The sequence below is a fragment of the Equus quagga genome, chromosome 7 (assembly GCF_021613505.1).
Source record: "Equus quagga isolate Etosha38 chromosome 7, UCLA_HA_Equagga_1.0, whole genome shotgun sequence".
Lineage (NCBI taxonomy): Eukaryota > Metazoa > Chordata > Mammalia > Perissodactyla > Equidae > Equus > Equus quagga.
Genome location: NC_060273.1, coordinates 40,629,020 through 40,644,781, shown reverse-complemented (window position 1 = coordinate 40,644,781; position 15,762 = coordinate 40,629,020). Strand labels below are relative to the sequence as shown.

Below are 15,762 nucleotides of genomic sequence, written 5' to 3'. Positions count from 1 at the left end.
GTGACAGACAGCGACACAGCCATTGAGCCGGGGAAGAATTTCCCGTGACTGAGACAATGCTTGCCCAACGGGAAGAACAAGTAAGACACAAGCTCAGAGCCAGGTCCTGAGGGCACGGGCACCCGTCCGTCGGGAGGAAATTCACCAGGCAGAGGGCTCTCTCTGGCAAGGACGGGGAGGGGCCTGGTAATGCCCTTCTTCCTATTCCTCTGACACCCCAAGGTCTCCACTCTGAGTGTGAGCGACATAAGGCTGGCCCAGGAGGCCGCCAGGGCCTCCTGGTACCCCCACTGCCCGCCTGCCACCCACCTGCTCGTGCTGCGCCTTGAGCAGGGCGATCTCCTTCTCCACCTCGCAGATGTGGCTCGTGGCCTTGGCCACCTCGGCCCGCTCCAGGTCCCGCTCGGCCAGCAGCTGCTCGATGTGCTGCTGCTTCTCCTTCAGCGCCTCTTGCAGGGCCGTCGTGCCTGAGATCTTGCGGGCGTAGCGCGAGGAGGTCTCCGTGAGCTGCAGAAGGCGCAGGTGCAGGCAGGCCTCAGGGAGCTGGAGCGCCATCCAGATGACCCGCAGCCACCCAGCAGGGGGCCCGAGTGCCTGACTCCCAGTCTCGCCCCACCCCTGCCAGCGCCCCACACTCGGCCTACTCACACGGGGGGCCTGTGATGCTTGAGATTCAGGGACCCCCGTACCAGGAGGGTCACAGTGCCTGGGGCCCTGCCTCATGGTGGGCGCCCTCACCTAGGCCACCTTCTCCAGGAGGAACCTCCCATTCCAGGTTGAGCTGCATGGAAGGGCACCCAGAAGGGCAGGCTCCTCTCCTCCCCTCACCCAGGCAGCTCTGGCACCCCCTCTGAACCCCCTGCCCTGCACGTGGATGACCCTCCTTAATTCCCAGGGAAGGGCTTAGGCTACTAACAAATCAGTAATGTAAAAATAACAATTAATGTAAATGGATCAATTTTCCCTATTAAAAGTATGTGCTTTATCTTTGCTCAAAAACTCCCAAACTGAGGGATGCATGGAGCCACAGCAAGTCAGGGGCAGATGGGGACACCTGGATCCCTCTGTCCTGACCCACCACCTCATACCAGGCTACCCTCTCCAGCCCCACCCTCACCAGTCCGCTGCGGCTGGGCCGGCCCCCGACAGAGGAGGCCACGGAGCTGACGGAGCTGATGGAGGAGCTGCTGGGGCTGTGGGTCAGCGCCGAGACGCCCATGGCCATGCGCTTGGTCTTCTTGGCCTTGGCCGGGCTGGTGGATGGGAAGCCGATGCGGATCACCTTATGGATGGGCGCGAAGAGACCAAACTTGGGTGGGCACTGGAAGTATCTGGGGAGACAGGAGTGACCCACACTGCTGTCACGGCCCCACAGCCCGGAGCCTCACCACCTCCACCACTGCTTCAGGGCCCAGCGGAGAGAGGCTCCTCCGTGGGGGCCCACACCCTCACCCCAAGACCAACAGATGGTACCTCCAGAAAGGGAACAGAGGTGAGCAAGGCCTGAGAGTCTCTGCAGCTGTGAGCAGCCATGGGGCATATTTTGGGGGAGGATTAACAATTACTGAGCACCCCGTCTGTGCCAGTCCCTTTACACAAGGGCTTGTTTCAATCCCCCAACCACCCTGCTGTTATCTACATTTCAGATGAGGGAATTTAGGCTTAGAGAGGTTAAGTAACTTGCTCACAGTCACACAGCTAGTTAAATGGAAAAGATGGGACTGGACACCTCTGTCTGCTGGGCTCCAAAGCCCACAATGCTTGGCTCCCACACACCATTCAGAGATCCCCAGCCATATCTGCAGCCCCACCTTCATGGCTGCCCCCGGACAACCCTCAGACCCAGGGAATCCCACTGGCTCTCTGCCTATGGAGCTCCTGGCATGGAGAAGCAAGCCTGCAGGAGACACCTTGGGGTGGGGCCGGGACCGCTGCCCAACCCGCCCCATGAATTCAGAAAGGAAGAGCGAGTTGAGAAACATCCATCTTGAAAACAGGAAGGCAAAGTGCTGTCATGGCAACACCAGATTCTCTGCTCTCAAAACCTCTGGTCCGGCTCCCACCCGGGACCAGGGGAGCCAGTCCTGTCCAGTTTTCGACTCACACTGAAACTGGCGCCCTGTGCCGCCTCTTCCCACATTCAGGTCTTTGCCTGGTCTGTCTCCTGCCTAGCAGACCTTCCTCAAGCCGCTTCCAGAAGCAAACCCCACCTTCCCTCAAGGCATGGCTCAAGCCTGGCTCTCCCTTGGGCAGTCAGGCCTGCACCGAAGTGACCACTCCTTCTCAGAGCTGTCACAGCCTCATCCGGGCCGCAGCAACTAGCCCAGGGCCAGTCAACGCAGGCCCATGGGCCACCTCGCCTCAGCCCCACGCCCGACACTGCTCGCCCATCGCGTCACCCCGTTCCCAACGAGCCCAGACACAGCCTTAGACCCGTCAACAGCATTCGTGGCAGCCAAGTCCCTTTAATCAGAGACGGCGTGAAACCTGGAACCCAGTCGCGCCCCCGCCCTTGGCTGCAGAGCACCGGACACTGTCTGATCATTTCCTGTATCACCCAGGGGAACCCCCGGAAGCCAGGGGCCATGGCCTCTCCTTTTCTAGTGCTCCCAACCCCCTAGCTATGCGTGGCACAAGGAAGGGAACCCGTGACTCTCTGTGTGACCTTGAGTGGTGACCTCTCTGGCCTCCGTACTCCCGTCTGTAAAATGGGGATGATATTCTCACCGCCTGCCATGACAGAGGGAGCAGGCAGCATCTATATCGTGGCGTCTGGCAAAGCCACCCAGATGCACCACGCTGGTTTCCTCAATGCCCTGTCCCCGTCCCCTGCCCAGCCCAGATGAGCAGGAGCCCCCCACACTCCCGGGGGAAGCCCACCATACCTGGTGCCCGCCACCGCCCCATCGTTCTTCCCAAGGGGCTCGTCCAGCTCCACGCCACACCACTCGCCCTTGGCAAAGTCTGTCTCCCCCACGTACCGCACCACACCAGTCTTCGTCCCGCCAACCTGTGGGCACACGGAGAGACTCAGGTCCAGAGGTTAAGTGGAACAGGCAGAGATGGCACAGGCACCCTGGCTCACGCCATCCCTCCCTTCCAGTGTGCAGGGGTGGGTGGGGGACCCAGTGTGAGAAGGGGGAGAAGCCCAAGGACAGCTGGGAGGGACACAGGTGTAACCAGCACATCCCAGGGCTGTCCCATGCAAGAGCTTTGGAGACAGAGAGACAGACCCCCATTCAAACCCTGCCACTTACAAGCTGTGTGAGCTTGGGCAAGTGACCTAACCTCTCTCAGCTTCAGCATCTTCAACTGTAAAAAGAGTATTTGTGGGGAGTAAGTACTTTATGTACAGTGTCTGGCACATACTTGAGTCTCAATAAATGTTATCCTTAAAAATGACTGGAATGGTGGTTGCCAGGGGCTGGCGGGGGAGGGGGAAGTGGGGAGCTGTTGTTTAACGGGGATAGCTTCAGTCTTGCAAGATAAAAAAAGATCTTCAGGGGCCAGGCCGGGGGCATAGTGGTTAAGTTTGCATGCTCTGCTTTGTCGGCCCAGAGTTTGTGGGTTCAGATCCCAGGCATGGACCTATGCACCACTCGAAGTCGTGCTGTGGTGGCATCCCACATACAAAATAGAGGAAGATCAGCACAGATGTTAGCTCAGTGACTATCTTCCTCAAGGAAAAAGAGGAGGATTGGCAACAGATGTTAGCTCAGGGCCAATCTTCCTCACCAAAAGAAAAACAAAAAAGATCTGTAGATCTATTGCACAACAATGTGAATGTACTTACACTACTGAATTGTACGCTCAGAAATAGATAAGGTAAAGTTTATGTTACGCGTATACAGTAAACTCACAATAAAAAAAACTCACAGGACAGGCCAATAAGTGTGACTAACTGTAAAAATAGTGTAGAATTTTTAAATCAGTTATATGCACACATAGATGAGAGAGTCAAATACTTCAAAAACCTTAGAAAGGCCTAGAAGTTTCTCCACCTCTCCCCAGAAGCAAACTCTGAAATATTTTAAGCTGAATTTTTTGGTACTTACCCCCATATTTCTAAATGACATGCTTACATTGCTACTTCTTGATTTTTCAATTTTGGGAGACACCCGCCAACCTCCCATCAAGGAAGCGGAGCAGTGAGCTCCCCGGGTCACGACCGTCTGACGCACCCCTCCCGCTTCCCGCCCTTTCCACACAGCGACGTGCGCGCTTTGCAGAGACTCCGGGTTTCCACACTGTGACAGAGTAACACCACTCACAGACGAGCAGGGGGCATGGCAGTTAGTTTGTTTCTGGCACAAACTTTTCGCTGCAGATAATAACTGGCTCTTAGGATTGTCGGTTTGCCTGGTTTTTATCATCGCTAATTCAACTCCAAACTCTTATTTCAATGGTCTAGACCTCCTGCCAGGACGCTCCAGGTTCTCTCTGGAGAAGACTCTCCAGGAGCCGCGGGACCCGCTCCATGCTGGACCGCCCGCCGGCCCTCTGCTGCTGGCCCTGGCCCTGGGCTCCGCCACCACCGCCTGGGGGTCCCCTCGCCTCTCTCCCCGCTGGGTCCTGCTTTCAGCATCCTCCATCTTCCTTTTCTCTTGGTTTACTCATTTATTTCAGTAGAGCACGTCCTCTCATGCCTTTCTAAGAAAAAGCGCATGAAGCAGTAACATATTTGAACCTTTGCGTGTCTGAAAACATTTTTATTCTATCCTCACTTTTTTTAAATGAAGTAAAATTCACGTAACATAAAATTCACCATTTTAAAGTGTACAATTCAGTGGCTTTTGGTACATTCACAACCATCACCACCAATTCCAGAACATTTTCATCACCCCAAAAAGAAACCCCCACCCAACAGCAGTATTGCCCATTCCCATCCCCCCAGCTGCTGGCAACCACTGATCCACTTTCTGTCTCCACAGATTGGCTTATTCTGGACGTTTCCTATAAAGGGAATCAGACAACATGTGGCCTTTTGTGTCTGCTTTCTTTCATTTAGCATGTTTGCAAGGTCCACCCATGTTTATGGTGTCAGTACTTTGTTCCTTTTTACGGCCAAGTAATACTCCATCACAGGATCATACCACGTTATTTATCCCTCCATCCGCTGATGGACACCGGGGTCGCTTCCACTCTCCGGTTACCGGGAGTCGGGTTGCTGTGAACACTGACGTACAAGCTGAGAAGGTGTGCTTTCCAGGCTCTGGCTCCCTCGCTCCAGAACAACAGTTGGGCTGGGTCTCCCAAGGTTCCCTCTTGTGTCCTAAGCGTCCAGCGCTGCTGAGAGGTTTGAAGCCGTTCCGAGTCCCATCCTTCCTGGAAGCCCGTAGGGCCTTCTCCTCACCCCGGGGGGCTTCACAGTGGGAGGCGCTGGTGTGGCCTCTCCCCATCCTTCTCCTCGGTTCCATGGGCCCTTTCAACTCAGCAGCCCTTGTTGATCCTGGGGAACTTTCCTGAATTACCTATCTTGATCACCTATTACTCCTTTCCCTCTGTTCTTCCTGCAACCAGTATCATCTGAAGTGGGACGTACAGGACAGGTTCTCTGACAGTTTTATTTTTCTCTCCTGTTTGCCATCTGTCTTCTGGCTCCAGTTTCTGGGCGAGTGCCTTAAATTTACCTCCTAATACTTCAGCGGAGTTTCTTACATCTGTAACCAGATCTGTCACTTCTTTTTGGTTCACTGAATATTCACATTCACAGAGTCTGCAGCATTCTCTTCCTGTTGAACGCCTGCGTTGCCTTCTCTTATTTCTCCGGGGACTGTCCATGTCCCCAGAGAAGCTTCCGGTGCCCCCCCCCCCCCGCCTCAGAGGTCACAGGCCTGGCGGTCGGAGGCCCAGGAGCCCAGCGCGGGAGAAGCTGTGGGGAAAAGGGCTCGGCCCAGGGGAGAGAAACGTTCATGTATCCTCCTTTTCCAGTCCAGCCTGCCTGGGAGGCCCTCTTCCAGACTCTGAGCCTCTCAGGAGACTCAGCGTCTGCCCCCAGCCCTTGCTGGAGAGGCAGCCACTGAGGAGACGGCAGCAGGGTGGGATGGGGAGTCTGAAGACTCTTCAACCGGTTCTCCTGCTTCTGGTGCCGACATCGGCCCCATTTCCAGAGGCCACCACGTGGCAGATTCCCGAGCCGCTGGGGCTCCTGGGGACACCAATGGCTTCTCTGCTCCCCGCCACCTGTGGCCTCGGCTGCCCCGGACTCCCAGTGTTAGTGCGGCTGTCTCCTCTCCTGCTCTCCATCCTTGAGGGTTCAATACCTTTTTTAAAAAAATCCCTTCACTGTCGTTCTAGTGCAGGTGCAGGAGAGGATGAAAGTGAATCTATTTGTGTGTCCCGTTATCTGAACCTAAACAGGACTTCCTAAGCACTGCCTTCTCTGACGCCCCTAGGGATGCCTCAGGTGCGCCTGAAAGGGACCAGCTCCCGAATTAAACTCGCCCCACTCCCACCATGTCTCAAGACCGACTACGTGCCAGGCACACTGAAGACAGGAATTCTAAACCTCACAATGCTGATGTGGGCAGCGTTACCCTGTTCCCGGATAAAGAGATTGAGGTTCAGAGTGGTCAGCAAGTGGAAGTGCCCAGTGGGCCTCACTCTGCTGCCTCCTCAATCCCAGCGGGGCTCACGCACAGGCCCTTCACCAGCCCCAGGGAGGTGCTGCCTCACCCTCAGTCCTCAGCTGCTTCCGGAACCAAATCGCCCCGACCCTCCTTCCTCCCTCAGCCGACAGAGGCAGGCGTGTAGCCTCCCAGAGACGGGAGCGAAGCAGAAACAGCGGGAAGGTTTCCAGAGCGGAGGGGTCCAGCGCCTGACGCCCGCCCAGGTCAGCACAGCCTGGGGACACCCAGCTCCCCGAGGCCCCACAGTCCACCGCAGCTCCCCCACCGGGACCCCGCCCCACAGTGAGGAGGACGGCCCCTCTCTATTTTTTTTATATTTTAATCTTTTTTTACTTTAAAAAAATTAATACTTTATTTTTTAGAGCAGTTTTAGGTTTACAGAAAATCTGAGTGAAACAGAGTTCCCACATACTCCCTCACCTCCGCCCCTCTCATTAACACCGCTCGTGGGCGTGGAGCATTCGTTCCAATGAGGGCCCAACACCGATACGTTATTACTAATAAAGCCCACTGTTGACAGTGCAGTCCCCTCCCTCATACATTTGGCAAATGGATAATAACATGTGTCCACCATCACAGGACATCGTACGGGACAGTTTCACTGCCCCAAACCCCCTGTGCCCTGCCTTTTCGTGGCCCCCCCCCACAACCCGTCAACCACTGGTCTTGTCACCGCCCCTGTGGTTTCGCCTGTTCCAAAATGTCAACAGCTGGGATTGCACGGCATGCAGCCTTTCCGGATTGCCCTGGCTCTTAGTTGGCGCCCTGAAGCCGCCTCTGTCTCCATGCTTGAGAGCTCACTTCTCAGCGCTAAGGAACCTTCCACCGTCTGGATGGATCAGTTCGTCCACGTGCCGACCTACCGAAGGACGTCTGGCTTGCTCCAAGCTTTAGCAGTCCGGACAGAGCTGCTACAAATATTCGTCTGCAGGTTTTTGTGTGGATACGTGTTTAACTCATGTGGGAAAATACCAAGCAGCACGGTTGCTGACTTGTATGGAGTATGTGTGGTCTTGCAAGAAACGGCCGAACTCTCGCAAACCAGCCGCGCCACCTGCAGCCCCAGCACCCAGGGCTCCTGCTGCTCCACCGCGGGAGCGGCTCCCTCACGCCCCCCACCGTGCGCCAGGCCCCCATCTCCCTCGGAGCCCCCACCTCTTCCAGCACGTGGGGGTGACCGTGGGCAGCAGTCCCTCCTGGCCCAGGCCAAACACCAACTAGACCCCAGGTGGCACAGAGCAATGGGGGTGGGGGGCCGAACTCATCCAGCCGCGTCTCAGGGACTTTCCTCTGAGGAAGTCGACGCTGGTGACTCACTTAAAATAAACGCACGTGTTTATTAGCTCAGGGTCTCGCCCCCACAGCGAGAGAACAGGGCCTCAGAGCTGTCCAGGGGCCAGTCCTCCCTCCAGGGCTGCTGGGAGGGGACAGCGAGGGGCTCCTGTCCTAGGAGCGGCACCTGCGGGGGCTGTGGCGGGGCCGGCAGGAAGGAGCCTGGCTGGGAGACGGGCGGGTGGGCAGCAGCGTGGGGCCCCTCTCAGGAGGATGAGGGGGTGGAGGCAGGCAGCCGCCCTCGGTGACCCTCCCTGACAATGTCTGCAGTCGCAGACCTGAACGACAGCTGGCGAGGGGGATGCAGGGCTCGGCCAGCCTGGGGAGCCGACACAGTGCATGTGGCACCTCACTCGCTCTCTGGACACCCCGGCAGGGCCGGGAGGCACTCGTTCAGCAGGCGGGTTTGAGGGGCCTCCTCCACCAGGCTCTGAGGCAGGCACTGGGGGCATAGCCGTGCGAACAAAACTGACACAACCCCTCCTCGGCGCTCCAGTGAAGTAGTGAAGGGAGCAAATGGTGTTAGTCCAGCTGGACCACAAGGGCTGTGCGGAGCAGTATCGGAGGCCTCCCCCCAAGGAGTGACAGCGGTGCAGAGGCCTGGCGGAAGTGGGACAGCGAGCTGTGGGAAGCCCCGGGGGACAGCATCCCATGCAGAGGAATCTCGGGACCTGGCAAAGGAACTGGCCCGGGACGTTGGAGGAGAGGAAAGAAGGCCATGCGGCCAGAGAGCAGCCAGGATGGAGGGAGGGAAGTTGGGCCATCTGGGGTGGGCCAGCAGATCCCAAGGGTCCAGGGGCCATGGGGAGGTGGGTGGGTTTTATCCCCAGTGAGATGGGAGCCTCTGGAGTGCTGGGACCCAAGCGGGGTGGGGAGACTATGGCAGCGGCTCCGTTGCCTAAGAGGAGGGGGCGGATGGGGCCGGATTGGGGGTATTTTGGAGGTAGCACCAGACACTTGCTGTCAAATCACACGGTGTGGGGGGAAATGGAGGGAGCAAGGCCGACTCCCAGGTTCCTGGGCTGGTCAGCTGCAGACACAGGTGGGCCATTTACCACCACAGGGAGGACAGGGAAGAGCAGGTCGGGCATGGCGTGGGTGATCATCAATCGATTTCTGTTTTGGACATGTGTTATGGATTGAATCGTGTTCCCCCCAAAAATATGCTAAAGTCCTGGCCCCCAGTACCTGTAAATGTGACCTTATTTAAAAAAAATAGGGTCTGGGCCAGCCCTGGCGGCCTAGTGGCTAAGTTCAGAGCACTCCACTTCAACAGCCTGAGTTCAGTTCCCAGGTGCAGACCCACACCACTCATCTGTCAGTGGCTGTGCTGTGGCGGCGGCTCACATACAAAAGAGAGGAAGATTGGCAACAGATGTTAGCCCAGGGTGAATCTTCCTCAGCAAAAGAATAAACAAAAAGTAAATAAAAACACGGTCTTTCAGATGTGACCAAGTTAAGATGAGGCTATTAGGGTGGGCCCTAGTCCAGCATGGCTGGTACCACACACAGAGGGAAGGTGGCCTTGTGAAGACGGCAGCAGGGGTTGGAGTCACGCAGATGCAGGCCAGGGACTCCTGGTAAACACCAGGACCCAGAGAAAGGCACGGAACAGACCCTCCCCCGATCCTGTCTAGAGAGCACGGCCCTGCTGACACTGCTGATTTCAGACTTCAACCTCCAGAGCTGTGAGGGAATAAAGTTCTGTTGTTTTAAGCCGCTAGTCTGTGGTTCCTGTTACAGCAGCCACAGGACACAGACACATGCTCGTGGAGTTGTCGGATAAGAGCTTGACAGAGGAGACAGGAGCTCAGGAGAGAGGCAGGGACTGGAGACGCAACAGCAGGCAGTGTGATGCCCACAGGTGCCGGAATGTTCTATGTCATGGGCCTGGATGAGTCCGTCAACGGAGCGAGCACAGGGAGAGACAGCCGAGGCCGGAGTTCCGACCTGACACTGAGAAGAGGAAGAGCAGGGAGGGGTGACCAGGGAGAGAGGAGGAAACCAGGGAATCGAAATGGAGAGGAGAAAGTTCTAGAAGGAGGCAGGGAGAGACTGATGGTGGCCAACTCTGCTGAGAGGTGAAATGAGGTGTATTTGCAACATGAAGGCCCTGATGGCTCTCGGGGGAGCGTCTTCCTGGAGTGGAGGGGAAGGGAGACCATGACCACAGATGGGCCTTTCAAGGGGTCCAGCTGAAGGGAGGACAGAAATGGGCTACAGCTGGAGGAAGACACGGGTGGGGAGGGTTTTAAGGTGGGAGAAGCTGGAGGGAGCAAGCGAGAAGGCTGGAAAGGGGAAATGCACCCCGGGAGAATGGGGGGCTGTCTGCAGGGGGCAGGTGGGAGGGTCGGCCTCGGACGAGAGCCGCAGGCTGGGGCCCTGGATGGAAGCAGCTGGAGGGAAGGCCGATGTGCAGGTGCTGGCGGGTCCGAGGGTGGACAATGGCCCTGTTCCTCCCAGGAAGCACAGAACCATCACCAGCTGGAATGTGGGGAAGGGGCAGGGGCTGGGAATCTTTGGAGAGAGAAGGTGCTACAACTGTTACAGAAGAGGAAACCGAGGCTCAGAGAAGCTAAGCAGCAGGTTGGGAGTGGCCGAACCGACTCCCCGAGCTGGGTCTGTGGGCCTCGGGTCAGTCCTCTCCCCAGCCCAGCACAGACGCAGTTGGTCATTTGTCCCCGGGAGCACGTGAACACTTTAAAGGTGGGAGGGGGCAGACAGAGGCCCCCGCACAAAGTCATCTAGGAGCCCCACTGTGGGTGAAGAGAGACATCTGGAGCCTTCCTAGCCTGGGGTCGCCCTGACCTCACAGGCTTGGCCCCTTTACGGAGGCAGGAAGTGGGAGGACCAAAGGCCGGCGCCCTGGCCCCATGCCCAGGGCCCCCCCCCGTCCAGTCAAAATCCTGTGACAGCGGAAGAAGCCCGAGGCAGCTCCCATCCTCCCGGGCCCGCCGCCCCCGGCTCTGCCCCGTTGGCAGGGCCCGAAGATGAAGGCTGGTGGCCACGTGCGCTGGGCCGGGCCAATCTCCTCCTCAGCCCCACCCCTCCCCTCCCAACGGAGCCAGTTCCCTCTGCCCGGGCCCCCAGCACCCCAGCCCCCCGGACGGTCCCCGGGCCGGTCCTCACAAACCCCTCCCGGCTAGAGCCAGGCCCCACCCCGGGCATCGCAGTGTGCGGGGCTCAGCAGGGAGGACTCTGGGGGAAGGAACAAGGCCAGGACAAAGGAAGGAACCAGAGTGGCCAAGGACACACGACACGCCAGCAGTCTTCCTTGTGACATTTTTACAAATCCTGCCAAGTGGAAATACCAGGCCGTTTTAGGGGTGACGAACTGGGGCTCCATGCCTGCCCGGGGTCACAGTGCTGTGAGGGGCACAGCTGAGCCACCGTCCCATCACCTTGCTGCCTGCAGCCCAGACGGCCCTGCGGGGTGTTGGTCCTTGGCAGGGCGGCAGGAAGCTGACCCCGGACGGTGGAGATGGCGGGGAGCCTGGCCGAGGGAGAGCCTCATCCTCGGCTCTCAGAAGCCATCTCTCTCAGGCTAGGAGCTGCTCCCAGAGCTGACCTGGCCAGCGGCCAAGGGACCTGCCAGCCCAGCGGGGAAGGGCTAGCGTGCCCGCCTCTGGGCCAATGCGCCCCGGCTCCTCTGCAAGGCTGCCTGTGCTGCGAGCTTTGATAGGTGCTGGGAGCAGGGCTGGCAGCCCTGGCAACTCTCTAGAAGGGTCTCTGGGTCCACCCCTTGGAACGCTGCTGCGGCCAGGCCGTGGAGCCATGAAAGGACACCTCCACCCACAAGGAGTGCTCCACGCAGGGCCTGCTTCCGGAAGGCCTGCTGGGCCGCCAGGGGAGCCCCTCGGGTCTGCTCTGCCCCAGAGACCCCCTGGCCGGAGACAACGCGCCTCCTGGTGACAGTGACGGGGGGGGCAGAAAGGTCCCAGTGGCACAGCACAGGACCCGGTGATGGGCAACCTGGCTCCAGAGGCCCCGCGGGCGGGCCGAGGCTTGAATCTGACTCCCCCTCTGCCCGGTCACAGTCCCTAACAAACACCTCAGCCAGACCACACCTCGGCGACTGCTCCCGGAGAAGCGGCCACAGCAACCTGCTCGCCACCCACCGTCTCTGGGGGTCAGAGAGCCTTCCCATCCCCAACACCGACATCCGTCTCCCTGGGGCTTTGGCCTGGGGCACCTCTTGGAGCCACAAGCAACCAGCTCAGCCTCTTCCTTCCTGCGACAGCCCTCTCTGTTCTCGATAATCATACCCATCCTGTCAACTCTAGCTGACCAAACGTTTCCAGCCCCCCACCCGGACTGCTGGGCATGCTGGGGGATGGAGATACGGGGATATTCTAGGGCTGGTAGGTAGAGCCAGAGCCCCCACCCCAGTCCTGCCTGTGACCTGCTGTGTGCCCCTGGGCAAGCACTCACCCTCTCTGAGCCTCACTGGTCTTACCTGCACAATGAGTGGTTAGGGTCGGGTGAGTGGTCTCTGCCACAGCAGGCCTGTCTGGGAGTCTGGATGGGCTCCCACTGGTCGAGGGCCCTCACGTGGGATTGCCTTCCCATTCCCTGCCCTGTCACCAGGTCTCCACCTGCCCTCCACTTGGCCAGTCGTGGCTCCTGCTGCTCTGTAGTTCCAGCCTGGCATGTCTCTCCTCTTTCACGACCTAAATCCTAAACTGGTGGCTGCCTGCTGGCTCTGGAGTCTGCCACACCAGGTCAGCTGCCTCTGAGCCACCCTCCCTGACCCATGCAGACAGACCAACCTCCTGCAGGGACTCTCAGGACCATGCCCCAGGCTCCTGCAGGCCCCAGGGGACACACAGCAGCTCTCCAGTCTCAGGCCAGCAGGCAGCCAGGTGCCCTCGAGGCTCCCCAGGCCTGGGAGGTGCCCAGGACCAATGTGGGTGGTGGGCTTCCCCAGGCAAAAGAGAACAGAAGGTGGCCTGGAGTGCCAGGGTCCCACCACCTGGGCCACCAGGCCTGGGTCCGACTATCTCTGCCAGGTGCGTTCTAAAAAGGCTGTGTGACCTTAGACAAGTCACTCCACCTGTCTGCCGCCACCCCTGCCACGCAGCCCACCCCAGCCAGCCAGGACCCTTGAACGCTCATCTCCCAAACCCACTTGGCTCTGAGAGTACTGGGGCGGGGGCAGATTTTAGCAGAGGAAATCGGGGCAGAAAAGAGTGGCCCATTGCTGGAGGAACTTCAGGCATTAGCCAGAAACGTCCTGAGTGCGTCCTGGGCGGGGAAGGACAGGGAAGGACAATTGTGGGCCCAGCTGCCTGCTTCCCCTCCGTTGCCGGGGAGAATCCTGTCCCTGAGTCTCTGGTCTCCGGCTGTGAGATGGTTTCCCGGGCGACTGCGACACTAAGAGGTGGACCCGCGGTCCTGAGGGTCCTGCCCAGCTGCTTCAGCAGGCGCATGAGGAACTCCCGTTATTTAAATATCGGATTCCAAAAGGTGAGGCCAGTGTCTGCGGTCGCTGGGGTCCCTCTCACCCTCCCAGAGCCTCTGGGGATCCAGGGCTCCTGGAGCCGAGGCGGGGACGGTTCTTGGCACAGAGCTCTGCTCACGGCCCACGGGAGCCAAGGACATTCAGGCCCTCGAGAGCCACTGTGCGACCTCAGGGAGGCGCCCTGAGCCCCTCCCTGCGCCTGGGACCCCCAGAGTCGAGGGGAACGCCCTCCTTCACAAACTTTAATGCTGACACTTCCCAGAGCTTTCCCAGAGCCACGCACCTTCCAAACCTTCTACACACGAGGCAGGTGACCTGTTATCCCCATTTTACAGGGGAAGAAGCTGAGGCACAGGGAGAGGATCAATAACTTGCCCATGGTTGTTGAGCTAGTGCGTGTACCTCACGGGGCAGTGTCGAGGCCCAAATGAAACCGGGACCCAGGGGTGCCTTTGAGGAGCAGCATACGTTAATGAGCATGATCGCTGTTGTCTCTGTTCATAAGTAACGTAAATCCCGTTCATGCCTTTGACCCCGGTTAGGGCAGCCTCGGGGCTGGTGAAGCGACTGGAGCTCCAGCATCAGGGTCCCCAGCTGCACCAGCCTCTCCCGGGGCCCTGACAATGCATTCACGGGGTCATATAACTTATAAAATCAGCAAAGGCGCTATGTTTTCGTATGGTTTTTCCTGGAGTTCCCTATCTTCAAAGTGTCTAAGTTCAGGCCTCGACATTCACCCGCGTCCAGGACACAGTATTTTAAAGGGAGGGCTGGGGAGAGGGGCTGACGTGGCAGGGGTTTACGCTCGGCCGAGCCGGCGGACCCTGGCAGGAGCAGCGGGCCAGCCTGGAGGAGAAGGAACCCAGGCGAGCTGCAGACAGGGGCGGGGGCTATGGAGCTCGATCCTCATGGCAGAAACAACTCCTCCTTCAAACTCCTCTCCCCCACCCAGCAGCCGAGGGTGTCCTGGTTCCAGGGCAGTCACAGTCAATGAGCGAAAAAAAGCAGGAACGGGGGGCTGGCCCCGTGGCCGAGTGGTTAAGTTCATGCGCTCCGCTGCAGGCAGCCCAGTGTTTCGTTGGTTCGAATCCTGGGTGAGGACATGGCACTGCTCATCAGACCACGCTGAGGCAGCGTCCCACATGCCACAACTAGAAGAACCCACAACGAAGAATATACAACTATGTACCGGGGGGCTTTGGGGAGAAAAAGGAAATAATAAAATCTTTAAAAAAAAAAAGCAGGAACGGCCCGCCACCCCCTGGCCTGAGACCCTGGGCAGGCTGTTTTCCAGGGCTGAGCCCCATCTCCTCATCTGTAAAATGGGGGCATAAGCCCCCCTGTAAGTGGGGAGGACGCAGGACACAAGGTACAGAAAGTGCTGGTGCTCGGGGTCCGCCCCCAAGAGAGCAGCGTTTCAGTGTGAAGGACATGACGCTCGAGGGCGGGCAAGTCTGCAGGGCCAGCTGCTGCAAGGCCGGCCTGGCAAGGGCTTCCGGAGCAGGGCTGCCCATGCCAGCTGGGGTGCCCCTGCCCTGCACGTCCATCTCCCACTCCCCGAAGAGGGGGCAGGTGCAAGGGGAGCTCCAGGTAGGAGTAACTGGGGCTAAACGCCCCCCCCCTACAGCGCTCCCCCAGCCTGGGGACCAATCAGGGCTCATCAATAACCCCCAGAGCCTCCACTTCCCGCCCTGAAGTCGTCACAGCCCCGCCCAGGACAGCCCCAGCCCCTCCACGTCCCCGCTCTCTCAGTGCTCCCAACAGAGCCCCACCAGGGGGCTATCTCCGCCCATTCTGTGGGACAGACAGACAACAGATAATGAATGAGTGAATGAATGAGTGATGATGAGGCCTGCGGAAGCGACTTGCCCAGCATCACGGAGCTGGGAAGTAGCAGAAAGGGCCCAAACCTGGGCCTGACTTTCCTGCAGTGCCATGGCCAGCAGGTGCCCTCGGACCCCGGGCATCCCCAGGGACAGCTCAGTGACACGGTAAGCCAGCTTGCCTGGGTCCTGTTGGCCAGGGATGGCTTCCCAGGGAGCCACGGGAGGAACAGCAGAGCAGTGGCTCCCTGCACAGGAAGACGCAGAGGCCCCGCCAGCGCAGCCTCCCTCCCCGGCGCAGTCCCAGCAGCCCCCAGCCCCTGCTCCACTCCTGCCCCCTGCCTTCCTGTCCCTGCCTTCCTGTCCCTACTGAGCAGCCAGCAGACAGCCACTGCTCCCCGTGCAGTGGGAGCAGAGCCCCTGCCACCCGGGCCCGGCCGGGGGGGTCGGCCCACACCAGCCTCTGGGGCTCGGCCCGGCCCTGGCTCCCTGCTACCTGCTCTTCTGGTCTCTAATC

At 59.0% G+C, this 15,762-nt stretch overlaps 1 protein-coding gene across 3 annotated transcripts in view; it reads right to left on the bottom strand.

The window, feature by feature from the left end:
• Positions 1-15,762, bottom strand: part of CLIP2 (CAP-Gly domain containing linker protein 2) — a 77,848-nt gene that overhangs the window by 26,266 nt on the left and 35,820 nt on the right. For all 3 annotated transcript variants that reach the window (XM_046667099.1, XM_046667100.1, XM_046667101.1), the window contains exons 4-6: positions 2,886-3,010; positions 1,118-1,331; positions 310-507 (exon numbers count right to left, since the gene is read on the bottom strand). In XM_046667099.1, the coding sequence (XP_046523055.1) occupies positions 310-507; positions 1,118-1,331; positions 2,886-3,010 (537 nt within the window). The remainder of the gene's footprint in view (positions 1-309; positions 508-1,117; positions 1,332-2,885; positions 3,011-15,762) is intronic.